At 42.5% G+C, this 23167-nt stretch overlaps 1 protein-coding gene across 4 annotated transcripts in view; it reads left to right on the top strand.

Annotated features, from left to right (window-relative positions):
• The window catches only part of KIAA0232, a 92508-nt gene that overhangs the window by 41969 nt on the left and 27372 nt on the right, over nt 1-23167 (top strand). For all 4 annotated transcript variants that reach the window (XM_079919912.1, XM_079919914.1, XM_079919913.1 and 1 more), the window contains one exon: nt 16006-16143. In XM_079919912.1, the coding sequence (XP_079776038.1) occupies nt 16006-16143 (138 nt within the window). The remainder of the gene's footprint in view (nt 1-16005; nt 16144-23167) is intronic.

The raw sequence follows: 23167 nt of genomic DNA, 5'->3' as shown, positions 1-23167 counted from the left end.
CATTATTCTGAATTCTTTTTCTGGAAGGTTGCCTATCTCCACTTCATTTAGTTGTTTTTCTGGGGTTTTATCTTGTTGCTTCATCTGGTACATAGCCCTCTGCCTTTTCATCTTGTCTGTATTTCTGTGAATGTCAGCATATTATTTCTTAAGACTGGATTTTCTCTTAGCCATAGAACAGTTGTAAAATTCAGGAAGTTAACACCGACACATTATTATCTAATCTACTGTCAGTGTTCAGTTATTGTTAGCTGTCCCACTGATGTCCTCCACTGTAATTGTTTCCCTCATCTAGGGTCCTGCATTGACCTTCGTGGTCACATCTCTTTAATTTCTTTTAATCAGGAATAGTTCCTCATCTTTCCTTTGTGTCTCATGATGTTGACAGTTTTGAAGAGAACAGGGCAGTTATTATTTTGCAGAATATCCCTTATTTGGGTTTGTCTGATGTTTCCTCCTGTTTAGAGTCAGCTTATGATTTATGGGAGTACCGTTGTGTAATGTTACTGAAGCGATGAGTTTCCCTCTTTTTTGTGCATCACGGTGGACAGCACATGATGTCAGTCTGTTCATTCTTGTTGACGCTGACTTTGGTTCAGATGGTGGCTGCCAGGTTTCTGCACCGTAAAGCTGAACACTTCTCTGTGTAGTTTTCGGGTCACCTGTCCAGAGGAGACTTTTGAGTTTGCCGTCCATAGATGACTCCCACCTGAATTAATTATTACTTTGATGGTCGCAAAATGATGATCTTTTTTCTAACTTGGTTATCCCATGTACATTTAGTCATTGGCGTGTGCTGCAGTGCCTTCCATCTTTTTAAAATTAATCTCCTTGTTGTGTAGAGAACACTGCCGTAGGCCAACTGCAGTGCCGGCCATTTCCTGCCACATCTTGAAGCTAAGTGGTATCTTCCCTGCTTTTACTCACCTGGAAATATATGTTCGGAGGGGTTAGGTGACATGCCTAAGGCCGGGTGGTTAGTAATGAGTCAGGATTTAAACTCATGTCTGGCAGCCAAATCCCGTGCCCATTTGTTACGTCAGAGTTTTGTTTTTGTTGGCTTTTGTATGTAACAAATAATTGTTGAATGAATAACATTAAAACACTCTACTGTAAAGGCAAGTTTTAGAAACTACGTGGAATTGGTTTACTGTTTTTTAATGCACTGTGGGCTTTAGAGGTGGGGAAAGATCGCTTTGTCTTCTCAGCTCACAGTTGAACTATGCGTTGAGTGCCCATGGAGCAGACGTGAGCGGCAGACAGCGGTGTGCTTTGCTAGGAGGTCGGAGCATTAGCCTGGCTCCTGCAGCTCTTAAAACAGACTGTGTTACATTATTCCAGAATATTTCACAGTCTTATTAAAAATGGCTGAAAGGAAAGCTATAGTAAAACTGTAATTTAAAGGTGGGAGTTACCTTTTCTTGTCCTGAGGATCATGGTCAACAGCAAGTTCCCAATAACCTGTCATGAGTAGGAAGAATTATTTTAGGAAGGTGGAACTGCCTTTCACCACACATTCTTATACAACCCCAGGCAGTCTTAGTTTTCCTATGTAGCCAATTACGTTAAAACCACCATCCAAGAGTTTATTAAGACATGTCTTATGTCTTTATATTTTAATGTTCTCAGCATCATGAAAGCTTTGTTTGTCTGGTCCGTGATTATGACAGAAAGCCCAGCTTGGTCTGTCTTCAACAGAAGCAATGGTAAAACACAAGCCCATGTGCGTCATGTGCTGCACGTGAGCCTCGAGCTGGAGCGCTCACTTCCAACACACGGCACCTCATTTAACCCTCACAGCCACCCTGCTGTCCCCATTCCATAGGTGGTGGTACTTAGACACAGTGGCTAAGTAACTTGCCCAGCATCACACAGCTAGTAGACATTGGAGCATTTATTGGTTTTAAAACTTGAAATGTCCATGGGGTAGGGCTGGCCTCAGCGGCAGCTTGAGGAGCCTTCAAAGAATCAGTGCCTCATCTTGAAGTTTGCCTTCTCTGTTGCCGTTATTCTCGAGCTTCCCCGCTCCCCTCCTCACTGTAAGCCCAGACTCCCACCCTCATCCGTGCATGACCGGTCCCTGACCCAGCTGCTAGGATGAGGGGACTTTGGTGCCTGGGCTGCAAGCACTTGGAACCATGAGGACTAAGAACTGGAGAGGGTGGGCTCCCAAGGAAATCTGGGATGATGAGGGTGCTGACCCATCAAAAAGAAGCGCTCTCTAAATACCTGTGTACAAAGTCACGCTTTCTTATTATAAATTTAAATTTTAGTAAATATTCCCTGATTGTACTACATTCTAAGATTTGGGCCTCAAACAAACCACTTGCTAATGTTATCCACTCTCTTCATGATTTTGTTCTCTCTGCTACTTCTAGGACTTTTATCTTTGCAGACCTCCTCTGAAATTGTCCTTTCATGATAGACCCTCAACCTGTGTGATTGCTTTAGATGTTCTTACGATGTTAGATTTTGTTTTTAGGTCCCAAGGCTCCCAAGAACTTCATTAACTGTTGCAGATAGGGAGCAACTCTGGATTCTGTACAAGAATTAAACTTTTAATTGAGGTATAAAATGCATACAGAAAGGGTACAAATTAGTGAATTTTCACAAAGCTTGTATCTATGTAATTACTCCCAGAAAAATAAATAGAACATTCCATTGACACAGAAGCCGCCGCCACCCCTGCCCCACACAGCTTTAGAATTCCTCATGTGTCCAGAGGGGAATCCAGCAGACTGTGGCTTCTGTTTTCCACTCCTTCCTTTTTCTGGGATCCTGATGCCTACATCTCTAGTTTTTTCTCTCCAGATCTGAGAGACCACTCCCAGCTCCACTGGTTTATTGCCTCTTAAAGGCTACCTTTTTCTCAGCCTTTTGTCCGGGGCCTGGACTGGGTACATTTCCCAAGGGAGAAAGCAGCCTTAGCTGTCCCTCCCTGGAACGGTCCTTTCTGCTTTTCTCAAGGCCTGGGTGGCTCACTAGGTCACTAATGACTTAGCGCGGATGTTGGGTGTTTGGTTTGGTTTGGTATGTTATCTGGCTTTTCTGGTTAGTCTGGGCAGGACAGTTGATCTGCTGCCAGTTTTTTGGTTTTTCTGTTTGTTTTGGTTTTTTTAAGGCAGTTTTTTTAGAGCACTTTTAGATTCATAGTACAGTTGAGAGGAAAGTATAGAGATCCCATATCCCCCGTGCCTCCACATATGCACAGCTTCTCGCACCATCAGCATCCCTTGCCAGAGTGGTACCTTTGTTACAATCAACAGACCTGCATTGACATCATTGTTACCTAAAGTCCATAGTTTACATGAGGGTTCACTCTTGGTGTTGTACATTCTGTGGGTTTGGACAAGTGTGTCATGACATGTATCCACCATTATAGGATCAGACAGAGTAGCTGCATAGCCCTAAAAATCTGTTTGCTCTGTCTCGTCATCCCTCCCTCTCCACTAACCCCCGGTGACTGCTTTTTTTACTGCCTCCATAGTTTTATCTTTTCCATCATCAGGATCGTACAGTCCGCAGCTTTTTCAGATTGGCTTCTTTCACTTAGTGATATGCGTTTAAGGTTCCTCCATGGCTTTCAGTGCCTTGCTGGCTCATCTCATTTTAGTGCCGAGTGACAGTCACTGGATGGATGGACCACGGTTTATTTATCCCTTCACCTACTGAAGGACATACTGGTTGCTTCCAAGTTTTGGCAGTTCCCAGTAAAGCTGCTGTAAGCATGTGTGTGCGGGTTTTTGTGTGGAAGTAAGTTTTCAGCTCCTTTGGGTGAATACCAAGGAAGCCTGATTGCTGGATGGAATGGTAAGGGTATGTTTAGTTTTGGAAGAGATTGCCACTGCCTTCCGACGTGGCTGCACCATTCTGCGTTCCCACCAGCAGTGAGCGAGAGTTACTGTTGCTCCACGTTCTCGCCAGCATTTGCTGTTGTCAGTGTTCTAGTTTTTGGCCATTCTAAAGGTGTGTAGTGGTATCTCACTGTTGTTTAATTTGCATTTGCCTGATGACATTATGTAGAGCATGTTTTCATATGCTTATTTGCCATCTGTATATCTTCTTTGATGAGGTGTCTGTTGAGGTCTTTGGCCTATCTTTTAATCAGGTTGTTTGTTTTCTTATTATTGAGTTTTAAGAGTTTTTTGTGAATTTGTGTAGCAGTTCTTGCAGATGTGTCTTCTGCAAACATTTCTCCCTGTCTGTGGCTTGTCTTCTAATTCTCTTGACATTGTTTTTCGCAGAGCAGTTTATATTTTAATGAAATCCAACTTACCCATTTTCTCTTTCATGGATTGTCCACCAGTTACTTTTTAAAAGAGGGTGTTCATTTGTTTTCTTGTTTAGTTTGGTGTTTATTTTGCTTATCTTCTCCTCAGTCTTTCTTTGACCACCATATTTAAAAAGAAACCTTCCATTCTCAGTCCTCTTTTCTACTTAATTTTTCTTCATAACACTTGTTGCTACCTGGAATTGTATGATTATTTGTGATATTTTATGTTTATTTGTATGTCTCCTCTGCTGGAATATACAATTCATGAAGTTAGGGACCTTGTCCGCCATGTTTTCTGCTGTATTCCCAGCCCTTAAAGCAATTCATGGGATGTAGAAGATGCTCAGAGATTTATTAAAGAAATGAATAGATGTGTGCTTCTTTCTCAGGCGTATGACTTGTGTGTGGAGGGGGAAACATGATGGAGGTGAGTGCAGACGTCATAGGTACACACTGGGGCCTGCCTGCCCTTCAGAGAAGTTACTGTAGCTTCTTCCCTCATCACCACCACCATCTTTCCCATTTTAAAATTTATTTTATTTATTTATTTTTGGCTGTGTTGGGTCTTCGCTGCTGTGTGCGGGCTTTGTCTAGTTGTGGCAAGCAGGAGCTACTCTTCGTTGCGGTGCGCGGGCCTCTCATCGCGGTGGCCTCTCTTGTTGCGGAGCACGGGCTCTAGGCACACGGGCTTCAGTAGTTGTGGCACGTGGGCTCCGTAGTTGTGGCTCGCGGGCTCTAGAGCGCAGGCTCAGTAGCTGTGGCGCACGGGCTTAGTTGCTCCGCGGCATGTGGGATCTTCCCGGACCAGGGCTCGAACCCGCGTCCCCTGCATTGGCAGGCGGATTCTTAACCACTGCGCCACCAGGGAAGAAGCCCCATCTTTCCCATTTTTAAGTGTACAGTTCAGTGGTATTAAATGCATTCATAATGTGCAGCCATCACCGCCATCCATCTCCAGAACTCTTTTCATCTTGTAAAATGAAAACTTTATAATTCCCCTCTCCACACAGCCCCTGGCAACCACCATTATACTTTTTTTAAAAAAAAAAAATTTATTTATTTATTTATATTTTTGGCTGCGTTAGGTCTTTGTTGCTGCGCACGGGCTTTTCTCTAGTTGCAGTGAGCGGGGGCTACTCTTTGTTGCGGTGTGTGGGCTTCTCATTGGGTGGCTTCTCTTGTTGCAGAGCATGGGGTCTAGGTGCACGGGCTTCAGTAGTTGTGGCACGCAGGCTTCAGTAGTTGTGGCTCACGGGCTCTAGAGCGCAGGCTCAGTAGTTGTGGTGCACGGGCTTAGTTGCTCGGCGGCATGTGGGATCTTCCCAGAGCAGGGCTCGAACCCGTGTCCCCTGTGTTGGCAAGCGGATTCTTAACCACTGCACCGCCAGGGAAGCCCTAGTTTGTTGGTTTTTTTTAATAAATTTATTTTATTTATTTATTTACTTTTGGCTGCTTTGGTTCTTTGTTGTTGTGTGCGGCTTTCTCTAGTTGCGGCCAGTGGGGGCTACTCTTCATTGCATGCACGGGCTTCTCATTGCGGTGGCTTCTCTTGTTGTGGAGAACGGGCTCTAGGAATGCGGGCTTCAGTAGTTGTGGCATGCAGGCTCAATAGTTGTGGCTTGCGGGCTCTAGAGCGCAGGCTCAGTAGTTGTGGCGTACGGGCTTAGTTGCTCCGCCACATGTGGGATCTTCCTGGACCAGGACTCAAACCCGTGTCCCCTGCATTGGCAGGTGGATTCTTAACCACTGTGCCACCATGGAAGCCCTATACATTTTGTCTGTATGATTTTGACTGCTCTTAAGTACCTCGTATCAGTGGAATCATACAGTGTTTGTCCTTTTGTGACTGGCTTATTTCACTGAGCACAGTGTCTTCAGGGTTCATCCATGTTGTAGCAGGTCAGAATTTCCTTCCTTTTTAAGGCTGAATAATATTCCATCATATGGATATGCCACTTTTTGCTTATCCATCCATCTGTCAGTGGACACTTGGGTTTCTTCCACATTTTAGCTACTGTGAACAATGCTGCTATGAACATGGGTGTACAAATATCTCATCGAGACCCTGATTTCAGCTTTGGGGGTTATATATCTAGAAGTGGAATTGCTGGATCATGCGATAATTCTGTTTTTAATCTTTTGAGGAAGTGACATTAGCTCCACCATTTTACATTCCCACCAATAGTGCACAGGGTTCCATTTCTACGTATCCTCACCAACATTTGTTATTTCCTGTTTGTTTGTTTGTTTTTACATAGTAGCTATTCTAATTGGTGTGAGGGGTACCTCATTGTAGTTTTTTTTTTTTTCCCACGGTACGTGGGCCTCTCACTGTTGTGGCCTCTCCCGTTGCGGAGCACAGGCTCTGGACGCGCAGGCTCAGCGGCCATGGCTCACGGGCCCAGCCGCTCCGCAGCATGTGGGATCTTCCTGGACCGGGGCATGAACCCGCGTCCCCTGCATCAGCAGGCGGACTCTCAACCACTGCGCCACCAGGGAAGCCCCCTCATTGTAGTTTTGATTTACATTTTCCCTGATGATTAATGATGTTGAGCATCTTTTCTTGTGTTTATTGTCTGTTTGCATATCTTCTCTGGAGACTTTAAAGTCCTTTTCCCATTTTTGAATCTGGTTGTTTTGTTGTTGTTGAGTTTAGAAGTTCTCTATAGGTTCTGGATATTAACCCCTTATCAGATACATGATTTGCAAATATTTCCGGGGTTTGCCTTTTCACTGTGTTCATCGTGTCTTTCAGTGCATGAAATTTAAAAATTTTCATGGAGCCCAGTTTGTCTGTTTTTTATTTTGTTACCTGTGTCTTTGGTGTCACATCCAAGAAATCTTTGCCAAATCCAATGCTGAGAAGCTTTGCCCTATGTTTCTTCCAAGAGTTTTATAGTTTTAGCTTTTACGCATAGGTCTTTGATCCATTTTGAGTTAACTTTTATATTTGGTATGTGGTAAGACTCAAATTCCATTCTTCTGCATGTGGGTGTCTAGTTTTCCCAGCACCATTTGTTGAAGAGACTGTCCTTTCCTCATTGAATGCTCTTGACACACTTGTTGAAAATAATTTGAGCGTATATGTGAGGGTCTATTACTGGGCTGTCTGTTCTAGTCATTGGTCTATATGCCTATCTTTATGCCAGTACCTCACTGTCTTGACTTTTGTAGCTTTGTTGCAGTTTCTTTTAAATCCCTAATTAATTGTATCTTCTACCTCAGAGTCCATCATTCTAGAAGTGTAGCTGGGTTATTGCACTTTCTGGTTTTGCCCACAGGTTCAATAAGAATAATCCTTGTACTGATTGCTAGTTGAGTTGGATCATTTCTGTATTCAACAAAACTTGTTCTTTCTGCCCACTTGTAACCTACTTTACAGTATATCCCCATTAGTGTAGCATTTCACTGCTTGGAAAAGCTAGCATTTGCAGTGTTTTCCTTTAACAATAACAGTGGACCCATCCTGGGTTCCTCAGGTGTCTTGCTGCATATACTGTATTTCAACAATCATTCACTCAATAGACATTAATTTAAATTAACTTTACACATAAGGAGTGTGAAAAAAAATTGAGAGTAGGAGTTAGTACTAATGGTGGGTGCACAAGTTCATGTCCACAGACTCCCTCAGATACATAGTGAAAGGGGTGGGGGGGGGTTGGTAAAATCTTTTCATGGAATAGAGAAGATGTTTTGAATATCAGCACTGCATTTAATGCCTGGGTTTTTACTCACCACATGAATGGCCATGATGTGCTTGCTAGACACCGGCAGGCACCAGGACTGCAGAGATGACTGGGGGGCGGGGTGGGCTCTGGGAGACGGCCATCAGGTTCGGGTCTGTGATGTGCTCTGGCTGTGCACAGTCCGGGACGTGGGCCTGGGGGGCAGCGGTGGCGGGAACCACAGGCAAGATCACGGTTGAACAGCCTTGAAGGAAGAAGAAAAGGCGGGTGCGTGCGAGGTCATCAGGAAGGGGCCTGATACTGGGAGGCCAGAGGAGGATAGGGAGGGAGAGGGAGGAGATTAGACCGAGAGAGGCGAGCAGGAAGCTGATTCCAAAGAACCTGATGTGCTCTGCTGGAGGATTTGTATTTTAGTCCTGGAGACAAAAAGACCCATTGCTATATTTAGTCAACAGTACCAAATGGCAAGCATGGTAATGGGTGATCGGGTTGGGCAACTGAAAACAGGGAGGCCAATGAGGAACTTGTTGGCTGAAGACCTAGTAGGAAAAAAAAAGGATGCACTTAACCTGAAGTTCTCATTTAATTGGTGCTATTCAATTTTTAGAGGCAGTTTACAGTTCCTTTGAGCAGTGAGAAGTGAATTTATTACTGAGGCCTTTCCTCAGATTCTAGCTATATCTTTCATTCACAAGCAACCAAAAATTTGGTGTAAATCGCCTTAATTGGAAAAAAAGAAAGTCTCGTACAGCTGCAAGTCGAGAATGAGGACTGGCCCTGCCTGGCTCAGCTCAGAGCTCACAGTGTCGTTAGGGCGTCCGCCTGCCTCCCAGCACCAGCTTGGTTTTGCAGCCACTGCTGGGGACTGGAGGGCAAATGACAATGAGCACGTTTCCAGCATCCTGCTCTCACACTGTGCAGAGGGTGTGTTCCCTGCATTCCCAGCAGAAATCTTGTGTGGAGGGCCCATTTTCAAGTGCTCATTTCTGATTGGTCACATGCCTCTCTCTGAACCAGTCTTTGTGGCCAGAGGGATTAAGGCCCACAGATGGGAGTGGCATTAGTCCCATTCAGACTCTTGGTGGTTTGGTTTTTCAGGACTCTTGTTAATGGGAAGCTGTGGGAGGCGGGTGCCCCCGCAGCGAACAGCAGTCGTTGATCCCAGCTGCATTTCACAATGCCGTGGTCTTTTCCTTCCTCCAGTTCTCAGTTTCCTTTTTGATAGAAGACGGCAAGAGAAAGTCAATCAAAACTCTAGCCTTATGTTACCTCACAGTAGTGTCTAGAAAAGCGCCTGACAGTAGATTCTCGGCCTGAGAAGTCCTTTAGCCACATCTTCTTTTGGTGCTTAATAATTGTGCTCTGTCTTTAAGATTATGACTTTGAAGAATCATACTTGATTTGCTGAGTTTACCTAGTAAATATTTGACACATGCATAATATTATATGTTTATGTCTAAGTGGACTTTTAATTAGTATAGCACAGAAAATATAGCAAGTAAAATAGAAATATCTTGAGCTTTTTTATACTGTGTTCTTTTAAGGTCTAATTATTAGTTCAATGCTAATGGTTAATGAATAAGTCATAACACATTCACACAGTACATGAAGGCAGAAAAAAATAGAATAAGGGAGCTCTCAAATACAGTAAGTGGCAAGAGCAGGATGCATAAAAATATATCTAGTATACTAGTGTTGGTTTAGCTTTTGCTATAGACTTGATGGTGTTTCTTAATGGGTTCAGCCTAAAATTGCAAGGCAAAGTAGCACATATAAGCAAAATTTGTAATGTGGTAAAGTCATTCTAACAGCTAACATTGTTTGAATCACAAATAATGTCAAGTTGCTTTATGCATTTTCATTATGTCAGAAGTTAAAACAAGAAGCAAAATCTCCATTCCCACACAAATTTGCGCTGGATATGTTGTCCAAGGTCAAACTGCAGTTCTAGCAGCATTTTTCACACCTTGACACAGTGCAAAGGAAATGTCTGCCTCTCAGAATCTGTTTAACTTCAGTGAGAAGCTCCCACCTAACTTCCACTTGGGAGTGATTGATCTGCAATATGATGACATGCTAAAAGGCACGTATTGGGCTTCCCTGGTGGCGCAGTGGTTGAGAGTCCGCCTGCCGATGCGGGGGACGTGGGTTCGTACCCCGGTCCGGGAAGATCCCACATGCCGCGGAGCGGCTGGGCCCGTGAGCCGTGGCCGCTGAGCCTGTGCGTCCGGAGCCTGTGCTCTGCAGCGGGAGAGGCCACAACAGGGAGAGGCCCGCGTACCACACACACACACAAAAAGCACGTATCAAGGGAAGAAGCTAACAGAATTTTAAAAATTCCTTCTAAGCAATTAATCTGTTCCGTTGAACCCATGCCTGTGGATTAATATCAGTAAAGACATTTTCAAAGATGAAATACGTAAAATCTTAAGAATCAGCATGAACAGGGTAGTTAGGTAAGAACCAAAAAAGACATCTAGATTGGAAAGGAAGAACGAAAACTATCTCTGTTGACATACTGACGTGGTGTTGTGTATAGAAAATCCTAAGGAATGAAATTACGAAAATTCCATTTACAATAGTATGAAAAAGAATAAGATATGTAGGAATAAATTTAACAAAAGAAGTGTAAGACTTGCACACTAAAAATTATAAAACATCATTGACAGAAATCAAAGAGATCTAATAAATGGAAAGACATCCCATGTTCATGATCAGAAGACTTAATATTGTTAACATAGCAGTGCTCCCCAAACGGATCTGCAGATTCAAGGCAATCCCTATCAGAATCCCAGCTACCTTTGTTGCAGAAATTGGCAACTGATCCTAAAATTCATACGGAAATGCAAGGGACCCAGAATAGCCAAAAGAATTTGAAAAAAGAAGAACAAAGTTGGAGGACTAACACTTCCCAGTTTTAAAACTTATTGCAAGGCTCCTATAAGCAAGATGGTTTGATCCTGGCATACATATGGCTGGCCGTATGTAATGGAACTGAGAATTCAGAAATAAACCTTTGTAGTTTCCAGCAAGACCATTCAATGGGGGAAAGAATAGTCTTCAGCAAAAGGTGCTGGGACAACAGGATAACCATGTGTAAAAGGATGAAGTTGGACTCCTGTCTCATACCACATACAAATATTAACTGAAAATGGATTATAGACCTAAATATAAGAGCTAAAAGTATAAAACGTAGGAGAAGACATAAGAGTAAATCTTCATGGCTTGTATTAGGCAGTGGTTTCTTAGATACCAAAGCATAAGCAGCCAAAGAAGATATCAATGTATTAACTTCATCACAGTGAAAAACTTTTATACTTCAAAGGATATCATCAAGAAAGTGAAAAGACAACCCATAGAATTAGATAAAATAGGGACTTCCCTGGCGGTCTAGTGGTAAAAAATCCGCCTTCCATTGCAGGGGACTCGGGTTCGATCCCTGGTCAGGGAACTAAGATCCCACATGCCGCGGGGCAACTGAGCCTGCGCGCGTCTAGAGAGCCCACCTGCCGCACACTACAGAGCGTGCCACAACTAGAGAGAGAAAACCCACACGCCACAACTAGAAAGAAGCCCACGCCGTGACAAAAGATCCTGCATGCCTCAGCAAAGATCCCGTGTACCACAACTAAGACCCGACGCAGCCAAAATAATAATAATAATAAAGAAAATAAATAAATAAAATGAACATTAAAAAACCAAATTAGATAAAATATTTGTAAATCATTTATATCTGATAAGGGATGTGTATTCAGAATAGATGATTTAAAAATGGGCAAAAGATTTGAATAGACATTTGTCCAAAGAAGATATGCAAATGGCCAATAAGTACCTTAAAAGATGCTTAACTTCATTGGTCATTAGGGAAAATGATGAGATACCACTTCATCCTCACTAGGATGGCTAAAATAAAAAGCACAGACAATAACAAATGTTGGTGAGGATGTAGAGAAATTAGAATCTTCATATACTTCTGGTGTGATTGTAAAATGGTATAGCTGCTTTGAAGAATAGTCTGGCAGCTCTTCAAAAGGTTGAATATAGAGTTACCATGTGACCCAGCAATTCCACTCCTAGGTATATCCCCAACAAGATTGAAAATATGTGTGCATACAAAAACTCGTATATGAATGTTCACAGCAGTATTATTCACAATAACCGAAAGGTGAGAACAATCCAGATATCCGTCAGTGGATGAATGGATAAACAAAGTGTGGTACATCTATGCAGTGAAATATTATTTAGTCATAAAAGGTAATGAAGTACTGATACATGCCACAACACGGATGAGCCTTTAAAACGTTACACCAAACAAAAGAAGCCAGGCAGGAAAGGATATGGATTGTATAATTCTATTTATATGAAATGTCTAGCATAGGAAAATCTATAGAGACAACAGATTAGTAGTTGCCAGTGACTTGGGAGAGAGAGGAATGGGAAGTAACTGCTAGTGGGTACAGGGCTTCTTTTTGGGGTGATGAAAAATGTTTCAAAATAAGGTAATGGCAGGACTTCCCTGGTGGCGCAGTGGTTAAGAATCCGCCTGCCAATGCAGGGGACACGGGTTCGATCTCTAGTCCGGGAAGATCCCACATGCTGCAGAGCAACTAGGCCTGTGTGCCACAACTACTGAGCCTGTGCTCTAGAGCCCGTGAGCCACGACTACTGAGCCCGCGAGCCACAACTACTGAGGCCCGCATGCCTAGAGCCCGAACTCTGAAACAAGAGAAGCTGCCGCAATGAGAAGCCTGCGCACCGCTATGAAGAGTAGCCCCCGCTCGCCACAACTAGAGAAAGCCTGCGTGCGGCAACAAAGACCCAACGCAGCCAAAAATAAATAAATAAATAAATTTAAAAGAAAATAAGATAATGGTATTGTTGCATAACCCTGTGAATTATACTAAAAACCACTGAATTGTATATTTAAAAAGCAAATTTTATGGTTTGTGACAAAGCGAGTGCCAGACACGTGTTCTAGGTGAACAGCTACAGGAGCTCTTCTCATTTCTCTATTCTTGACTTACGAGTATTCCATTAAAAAAAAAAAAACAAAAAACTTTCGACTGTTAAAGGAGTATGACCTAGTTACAAGAAAAGTTATAGATTCCTGTTCCTGCTCACAAAGAGACGAGCTCCTTGGTGGCCTCTTAGTACATTTCTCTCAGACATTTTAATGCACATTAATAGGTGTGCATGTGTATTTTAACCAAAAATGAGATCATACTGTTGTATAAACTACTTCTCTTATATATATTGTGAGTAGCTTCCCATGTCAGTAAATACACTTCATAATCTCTTTAATGGCTGTAATATCTAATTGCCTGGATGAATTATAACTTATTAACCAAGTCCTCCTTATTTGACATTTAGGTTTTCTCTACATGTTTGCAGTTATTGACAGCTATATGATCAACATCACTGTAGCTAAATTTATGCACACTTTGGTGATTTTTTTTCTTAGGCTAAATTCCCGGAAGTAGAATTATTGATCAAAAGTACATATGCATGTTTAAGATATTTGATATGTATTGTCAAACTGCCCTCAAGAAGGACTGTGTGTCCATGTGAATTTTGAAAAGCCCTTCTGCCTGTATAATAAAACTTTATTTGGACCTTTGAATGTGTTATTAACCCTGCTGAGCTTTAATATAGCTGCAGTAGTGGACTTCCACTAGTGGACCACCAGTGGACTTACCTGGTGGTCCAGTGGGTAGGACTCCATGCTCCCAACATGGGGGGCCCGGGTTCAATCCCTGGTTAGGGAACTAGATCCTGCATGCCACAACTAAAAGATCTCGCCTGCCGTAACTAAGACCTGGCACAGCCAAAATAAATAAAAATAAATAAATAAATATTAAAAACATTTTTTTATATATATAGCTTCAGTAGAGAAACATGTTTATAATGCTGAGTAAAGAGAAAGCCAGTCTCAGCAACTCAAATAGAAAGGAGTCCTGTTTTCAGTAATTACACAGAACTTTTCTACCTTCTTTGTTTTATACGCTGTGAATAGAGGAAAATTATAACATTTTCCTCTGTCTTCAGAAGCTTCAAATCTACATTGTTATGGTTCCGTTTCTGCTCCTGTGAAAGAACAAGCTCTATCTCCAGAAGATATCACTGATAAGGAATGTCAGGTTTCAGCTGTTATCCAGCCAAACACATTAGATAAATGGAAATATACTGAGAGTTTTTACTTGGCCATCAAGCACATTTTCCCTTGGCAAATGGAATTGACACCACTCAGCCAGCAAATATGTTTTTCGGGTTCACGAGATCTGCAAACATGCCCAAGAAATTAAGTAAAAAGTATGTTAATCATGATGAGTATAGAGGGGAGGGGTCCTCCCACTCTTATCTGGTGGCATGAAAGTAATTTTATGTATTTGATTACAGTAAAGATTGGCTACACAGTTGATGGTGTATGATTTGATCCAAGAGATCTTTTGAATTTATTATTATTGTGCTTTTCCTTTCTTCCATCTCATTCATTAATTCATATCTATTTCCTGAGGGCCCACTGTAGGCCAAATATTCTTCTAAGGAGTTTTCTTAATTTTGCCTTTGTCTTTCTTTCTAATCTTTTTTCCCCCTCTTGTCTGTCCACTGGTTTTAATAATAATTTACCAAATGAAGGGCAAAATGAAGTGGCAAAGCAATTAAAAATACTCAAGTCCCAGTTTAGGGAGTTAAAGTAAACCTACATCTTGGAATATTGTATAACCAAAGAATTTGTAGTAACATGGGGGTAATGTTTACAATATAAGTTAAGTACAAAATTGTACAAATAGTGTGAATTCAATCATGTGTGTTTTTGTTTTTTGTTTTTTGTTTTTGCGGTACGCGGGCCTCTCACTGTTGTGGCCTCTCCCGTTGCGGAGCACAGGCTCCAGACGAGCAGGCCCAGCGGCCATGGCTCACGGGGCCCAGCCGCTCCGCGGCATGTGGGATCTTCCCGGACCAGGGTACGAACCCATGTCCCCTGCATCGGCAGGCGGACTCCCAACCACTGCGCCACCAGGGAAGCCCCAATCATGTGTTTTTTTAAAGCATGTGAAAAAGACCAAATGAAGCAGACCAAATTGTTATAATTTTCACTGGGTGGTAGGATCGTGGATGATTTGCTTTCTTCCTGCTTTTCCAGTTTTCCTTAGTTTTTATAACAGGCATATATAGTCAAGGGGAAAATAAGCTTAAAATACATAAAATATTTTATATCTGTTGTTTTTTAGACTGCAAGTTACAGGAATGAACCATTCACCTGTTAAATGTTAAAATCTGCTAGTAAGGGACTTACTTCCCTGGCGGTCCAGTGGTTAGGACTTTGCCCTTCAACTGCATGGGGCACGGGTTCAATTCCTGGTCTGGGAGCTAGGATCCTGTATGCCGTGTGGCGCGGCGGGGGAAGAAAAGAAAATCTGCTGGTAACATGAGCAGTCATTACTGACGAGTGGGAAGTACAGAAAAGAGGACCTTTAATTGTGTGTATAGTTTAGAATTTATACTGAAATTTAAATGATAACACTTGAATTTACATGTGAATGAGTTTATTAGCATTTTCTATAAATATAAATGGGTCAGATTTATTGAGATCATAAATCCTAAATAATAATTACTTCAGTAACAGATATCGAAATAATGGATTAGGACTTCCCTGGTGGCGCAGTGGTTGAGAGTCCACCTGTCGATGCAGGGAACACAGGTTCGTGCCCCGGTCCAGGAAGATCCCACATGCCACGGAGCGGCTGGGCCCGTGAGCCATGGCCTCTGAACCTGCGCGTCCGGAGCCTGTGCTCCGCAACGGGAGAGGCCCCAACAGTGAGAGGCCCACGTACTGTAAAAAAACAAAAACAAACAAACAAAAAAGGATTATTCTGAAGTGCTCTGATTGACAGTGTCCTATGGTCTCTTAATTTATTCGTGTATACCAATTTGTGAATGAAAATAATTTGGTAGGGGAATATATGTGTAAGTATGTGGGAAATAATAGTGTTTGAAACTTGTTATTCAGCGTTGATCATTGAAACTCGTCCATTCTTATTTTAGGAGAATGACATCTTCCTGGGCTGGGAAAAAGGAGCTTATAAGAAATGGGGAAAGAGTAAGAAAAAGTGCTCAGATCTAACTTTAGAAGAAATGAAAAAACAGGCTGCTGTCCAGTGTCTTCGATCTGCTTCTGATGAAGTAAGTTTACATTTGATTTCTAATACTTAGGGGAGAAAAAAAGGTGGTGTGTCTTAAAAGTTTACCGATAATACATCTTAACCAAAAAAACCTTAGAAAAGTAAAGTACTCATTATCTCACCACCGTTATGTAAACATTGCCATGTTTTCCTTTATAGTATTTTTCTATATATATTGAGTTTTATATAACATATTCTTTTTTATGTACTGTTGTAGTTGGAGAATACATAAAATTTTATATATATGTTTCCCCGTTTAACATGTATTTCATTTTGTTATTATTGATACCTTATCTTTATGCTTTTTAGTGGCTAAGTTACGTTTCATCAAGTAATATTCCAGTGGCCGCCTAATATGTTCTTTATTACTGGATATTGAGAGTGCTCTTGGTTCTGTGTTATGCTCTCCAGAATATTTTCATGCGTGGCTCTTTCCATGGTGTATATGTATATATTTTGGATACATTGCTAGAAGTGGGAAAACAGTTCTAACATTTAAGAACACTATGTTTGCTTGATTCATAATTTTTTGTTTGTTTTTAAGGAAAATAGTATAAGATTGTTTTAGTGACCTTTTAACGTTTCATGTAAAATATTTCTTATGTCCTTCAGCATCCTGAACTAACGCCATAGTTTTAGAGCATAATCGCTGTTTAAATTAATACTCTGATTCTTTGTTGCTCACTATAAGATAAAATCTCTGCGATCATAACTGCTTGGAAAATTATTTTGCTTTTACCATGCTATTTGAGATAGTGTGCTTTAAGCACCTTTACAGTTCAAAGTTAAATTGAGAAGATTCATACAAGGTGTGGAGAGCAGCTTCCGACCTGCAGAAACTTCCTTCCTAAATTAAGTTATCAAGCGGTCTGATGTTGGGGGTAACCAGCTTTGCTGCATTTGATAATCTGCAGAAGTTCTATTTTGTCTCCCACCTACCACACATAGCCGTGAAAGCTTGTTCAGTGCTTCCCAGCTGTGTGTTCTCATCCTGCTCAGAGTTGTCTGTGGGAGCCCGACTCCCTGGCCTGTGCCCATGGTACCTGGTGCCTACCCTCACATCCTAAACGCAGTCGTGCTTTTCTGTCTTCCCTTCATGACTGTGCTCCTTGGACGCCAGGACTGTGAGTTCCCCATCTTTGCATCTCCTGGTGCCTGGCAGAGTGAGTGCCTGTCGTGTAGAAGGTACTGCATTTCTCTTGAATTAGTTGAACCTCAGTTTCCAAAGCGTCTTCCACTTTCATCCAGTCCTTCTTTTTCCCCTTCCCACTGTTTTCCTCTCCCTCACCTCTTGGATTTTTTTTTAACTTCTGATTTCTTGAAGCTGCTGCCTCATAGACTATGGGATAGGAATTTGGAAGTTACCACTCATGTGGTTATCTTAGGTACCTTTTTGTTACAAAGAGGAGGAACATAATTAACCTAGTTTAGGAGAAAATGGAAATATACATAAAGGTTACAGGGATATCTCACTGAAACCCAGTGCTGGAAACGCAGCAGCCTGGGGAGTGACCTGAGCTGGGAACCAAATGATTGGCAGCCGAAGTCATTTTCTCTAATGACCCACAGTCTCTCATTTGCTTCTCTCTGTGCTTCTGGGTCATTCCCTCTCTACCTGAAGTCTGGCTTTCTCTGCTTCGGCACACGCATGGTGAAAAAATGACCATTCTAGCCCCAGCCCAGCATGACTGCTGAAGTCTGGTACCCAGCCCCATTCAGTTGAGGGAGAATCTGATTTGCTAGGCTTGGGCCGGTTGTCCACCTGTGCTTTGATAAGCTGTGGCGAGGGGACAGAGTTGCCTGCAGGTCCATTCCTTCAACAGGGGCTGAGTGATGAGCAGTCCTCAGAGAAACGGGGGTGGTTGGACAGTTACCCAAAAGGTGTTTTCTGTGTGACACTGAAGGGGGTAATAGATTGGTAAAGGATTTCAGAGCTTTTAAAGGAATTGAAAATGGAGATGGTTTTTAAAAGTGAGAGGTTAGTTCAGGTAAATTCTTTGAGCAAAATCCAAAAAAGCTACTGCTGAGTCATGGTGGGGAGGAAAATATTAGTAGGGAGTTTCAGTCTGGGAAAGGATCTTATTTCTGCTTTGGACCAAAGTTGCTGAGAAATGACTCTAGCCTTCGACTCATGGTGAAGTGGACTGAAAAACAAGGACAGCTGAAATCAGCTGTGGGCAAAGGGAGAGCACAGGCATCTTGTTGTGTGCAGTGCAAGACCCTTCTCCTCTGACAGCTTTTTGAGTGTGTGTAATTCATCCTAGCTGAGCATGATGTGTGCCAACAAAGAACTGGTGTCAGGTAGAAACAGTGCAGGGGAGGAGAGTGGCTTGCACAGATCTTTGATTCTTTAAGTTGTTGCTTTAGAAAATGCTTTCCTTTGCCTGGCTGTCAAAGGCGGGATTTTTGTTTTCAAACCCAATGAAGCATATTTGTCCTAACTCTTTCCTTCTCATTTTATTAAAAATTACTGCGTTCTTTTTCCTAATAAGGATTGTTTTTTTAATCTTACCAAATTAAAGTCGGCTGAGGAAGTGAATGTGCCAGTCGTACACCAGGAGCTCAGCCGAGTGCTTGGGGACAGAATGAAAAGGAAGTAGGAAGTCCTCAAGCCCCGGAGCCCTGTCCCGAGCCGCCTGCTGTGTGTGCATCAGTGCACAGCCCCCTTAGGACAGCTCACCTGGCTCTTGGGAGCCAATGGAAAGAAGTTGAAAAGAACCCTCTCTAACTATGGCCTGTAACAATGGAAAGGATTCACCGTGGTCACTTATGAACTGTAGGCTAGCTTTTTTCCCCCTAGAATCTGCCTGGTGGCTTCAGTGAAAAGAAGAGAGCAAAGAAGGCCCTATGTAGGAAATTATAATGCAGAGTTCTATTTTATCTTATATTTTTGCCACAGTGAATGTTTGCACGTGGGTGTGTTGTTCATTCCCTAAATACTGAGGATGGTAATGTTCGCGATTCTGTGCTTTGCTTTCCCACCCAGTGCTAATGCCAACTTAGACCCCTTCTTCGTGCAGCTCTGTGTAGTCACTACTAACTGATCAGAGTCAAAAGCCACTAACAAGTTTACAGTCTAATTGCTTAAAATGTTAATGACATAATCAAGACAGTAACGTAGGTGATGCTATCACTCTATTAGGTAGGTAGGTAGAGGTGATGTTCTGAGTTACATGTGAGATGAATTCTTTTCTCATTACTTTCGTGTGTGCATGTGTGACTGTTACAGCTACAGTGTTAGCTGTTTCTGTAAAAGCATCCAGAGTTATCAGACTCTTCGCTCGCCATGGTTTAAATAGAATGGTAGACTTCTCTGACTGCAGTTTTACATCCCTGTGGTGGGACGCTGTGCCTCCGCTTAATCCTTGCATCAAGTTGTACCCGCATTTCAGCACGTCTCTGAACCCGCTCAGCCCAATATTTATTTGAGAAACGTCACCAAAACCATAAGGAAACTCAGTTATGTCCAAATTTAATTTTATACACTGATGGTAGTTTGGCAACACCCGTGAACATCTGTGAGCCATCGTTTATTCCTGTTGGGGACCATGACCTTTAATGGGCTTTGTTGTTTGTTAAGTCCCAGCTGAAACTGCCTTTGCTAATACTCTTCGTTTACACATGCAAATAAAATGGAATTCTTTGGTACTCACTTTTTTATTTTTTCGGTATGCGGGCCTCTCACTGTTGTGGCCTCTCCCGTTGCAGAGCACAGGCTCTGGACATGCAGGCTCAGCGGCCATGGCTCACAGGCCCAGCCGCTCCGCGGCGTGTGGGATCTTCCCAGACCAGGGCACGAACCCGTGTCCCCTGTATCGGCAGGCGGACTCTCAACCACTGCGCCACCAGGGTAGCCCTGGTACTCATTTTTTGCTATAACATTTTGCATTTGATTTGAGTGCAGTTAGTAATGGGGACTGTAAATAAGAACGGTGCTGTGACTCAGCGATAGGCCACTCAGACCTCCCCCAGGTGGGCATTTTATAGTTACGTGATGTTATTCTAAGCTGTTCTGTTTCTCTTACCAGTGGACATGGCACATGCCTGATGTGGTTACATATATCCACACCTCCCTTTCTCCCTTTTAAAAACATAAAAAGTGGAACTGTGCGGACTGTTGTTTTTTGAATCCTCAAGTTTACTTGGTTCTGTTTTCTCTTTCCCCAGAGTTGGAGCTTTTCATATTGTTTTGTTTTTGTTTTTAATAATTAGTTATATTTCTGTTTTATTTTTATTGAGCTACTTAAAACTGAATCAGGGCTAGTATTTCATCTCCCATTTTGGGAATGGTTAGGATATTAGAAACTCAACAAGGCCCTGTTTGGGGAATAAAGTTAGGATGCAATGATAACTTATTTCAATTAAGTTAGTCTTGAAAGTAACAGCACTGCAACTTACCCTGGGTAACTGACTTGCTCTGTGGTTATTCAGCGTCTTGTAGAGGATTTATGTCCTCAGTACAGTGAAGTCTTATTGCAACTGCTCATGTTTTCACATTCAGCTAAGTTCACCAGTAACATTCTTTTTGCCAGGAAAAGTACGTAGTACATCTCAATATTTTGCGTATGTTTTGTTTATATGCTGTACAGGGTTGTATATAAAATACATGTAAAGTCATTTATGGCAATTTACTTTCAAGGTTAATTTTGACCATGTACATTGTTTCTTTGCATGCTGACATTTGAACTTATCCATTCTGGATAATGAGCATCAAGACAATGGTAACTAACATTTACTGAGCCCTTAGATGTGTGCAGTGCCCGTCTGGGTGCGCTGTCCACGTTGTAAGAGGTGATGCTGTGCTCCCTCTACAGGCCAGACCCCTGAGAAGCCAGTGGTTATTAAAGCCAAGAATGTTCACAATTGCTGTGTTGTCACAGCCAACCCTGCGTGAGGAAGCCTAGGCCTTATCTCCTTGGGCATAGAAAGAGCTGGGTATTCAAGGAAGCCTGTAGGCCGTTATGAGGACTTGGCTTTTCCTCTGAGAAGCCTCGAAAGTTGGAGAGTTTGGAGCAGAGGGGTGATGTAACTTGACTTAAATGCTGATAAGGTGCTGCTGGCTGCTGCATTTAAGAGTAGATGGGTTGGGGCGAGGCAGGGTAGATGGAGGGGCAGAGGCAGATGCAGAGAAAGCAGGTAAGGAGCTATTACCTTATTAGTCCAGCAGGCCGATGAGGGCGAGACCTTGTTTCTAAATGTATTTTGAAGGTAGAGCTGACAAGACTGGATGTAGGGTGGAGGAAGAGGGCAGAGGCAGAGAAGGCAGCCAAGGTTTTGGGGCTGAGCATCTGCAAGAAAGGAATCTTCATTTACTGAGGAAAAGGAAATTGGGAAGAAGCACTAATTTGTGGGTGGATGGGTGTGAGATGCCTGTGAGAGAGGCCGGTGGAGATTTTGAAAACGCAGTTGGATATGCGTGTCTGGGGTTGATGGGCTGGGTGGTTTGGGGGAGGAGATTGAACAATAGACCACTGGCTTGTTTGGCCAGAGCTTGCCGTCTGGCATGTCTCCAGGGGCTGAGTAGGACGCTAAATGAATGAGGTGGTGGGGAGCGGGTTGGCCTGTGGGAAACGCCGTCCCGGTGGTGCCAGGTCTTCTCTCTTTTTAGAAAAGGTAGAAAGTTGGGATTTTTATAGGAAATTTCCTACACTATTAAATGCTGAAAGTGAGGGTGTGGAAAAGGAAACAAGTGGGAGGGGCTGCTCTAAAAATCTGAGGGTGAGGTGAGCAAAAGGGCATAAAAAGAGGCGTACGCGGGGGTTAGTGAGTGGGGTGTGACAGACCGAGTGCGCGAGGGCGGGAAGGCAGACGCGGGGAGGGACAGAGACCAGAACAGTGAGCACCTGTGTACGTGGCTTGAGAAACACATAATTGTGAAAACAGCTTGAGCCCCGCAAGTGCCCTTTCCTCGTGGTACTTCTCTCCCTCTCTCTCCAAGGTTACCAGTGCTCTGAACTTGGTTTTCCTCTCTCCCGTGCACATCTTTATACTTTTACTAAATGTTATTTGAGGGGATACACAAATGTGTGACTATTTTGCATGTTAGCTTTATATGAATGGTATCATACTCTATGTATTTTGTAACTTGCTTCTTTTAGTTAACATTTTGAAAGATTTATCTATGTTACTAGTATGATCTTATAATTTCTCTTCACTGCTAAATGTCCATTGTAACACTGTAAAGCTATTTATTCTTCTGGTAATGGACCTTTCAGTTGTTTCCCAGTTTTGATTGTTATAAAGAACACAGCAAGGACCATTCTTGTGCTCCCACCCTTGTGCACATGTACAGTGCCTTGTCTAGAGTATATACTTAGGCATCAGACTGCTACATTAAAGTCAGTTGTTTTTTTCACCATTTTAGCATTACAGGCTTGCGTATCTGATGAAAGCTATGGACCTAACCAGAAAGATTATCTTTTCTTCTATGCCGCCTTGGCCTATAGTAGGTGTGCAGTAATATTTATCCATTGCATGCTTCCCTCCTCCTCTATACCACATTCTAGAGAGCAAATATAAATAAGAGCTGGAGGCAAGCCATTGGGTAGATTTTTGTAGATCCTCCTGTGTTTAAAGATGGGAATCACAGCCCTCATGCAGGTGCCTTGGCAGAGACAGCCTTTTGTTTGTTTGGATTTTTTGTTTAAAAATTATCCTTAAATGGCTGTAGGCCATGGATGTTTATTCCATCCACGTAACCACGTGCCCCACTGCTTCCTATTGCATTATACCTGGCTGTCACATGTTTGTATTACTTCCCTGGCCACTGAAGACATGAGTTTATGAACCCTGGTATATATTCTCAGTTGTCTTATTGGTGCTCTTTTATTTATTGACTTAACAAGTCTGTGGGTTGGGTAGGGCTCAGCTGGGAGGTTCTTTTGCTGGTCTTGTTTTTTTTTTTTAACTATTGATATATATATATATATATATATTTAATATTTATTTATTTGGTTGTGCTGGGTCTTAGTTGGCGCGTACGGGATCTTCATTGCCCTTTTAGTTGCGGCATGCGGGCTCTTAGT

This window comes from Stenella coeruleoalba (assembly GCF_951394435.1).
Source record: "Stenella coeruleoalba genome assembly, chromosome: 4".
Taxonomy (NCBI): Eukaryota; Metazoa; Chordata; class Mammalia; order Artiodactyla; family Delphinidae; genus Stenella; species Stenella coeruleoalba.
Note: the sequence above shows the minus strand (reverse complement) of the source record. Positions and strands in the feature narration are given on the sequence as shown.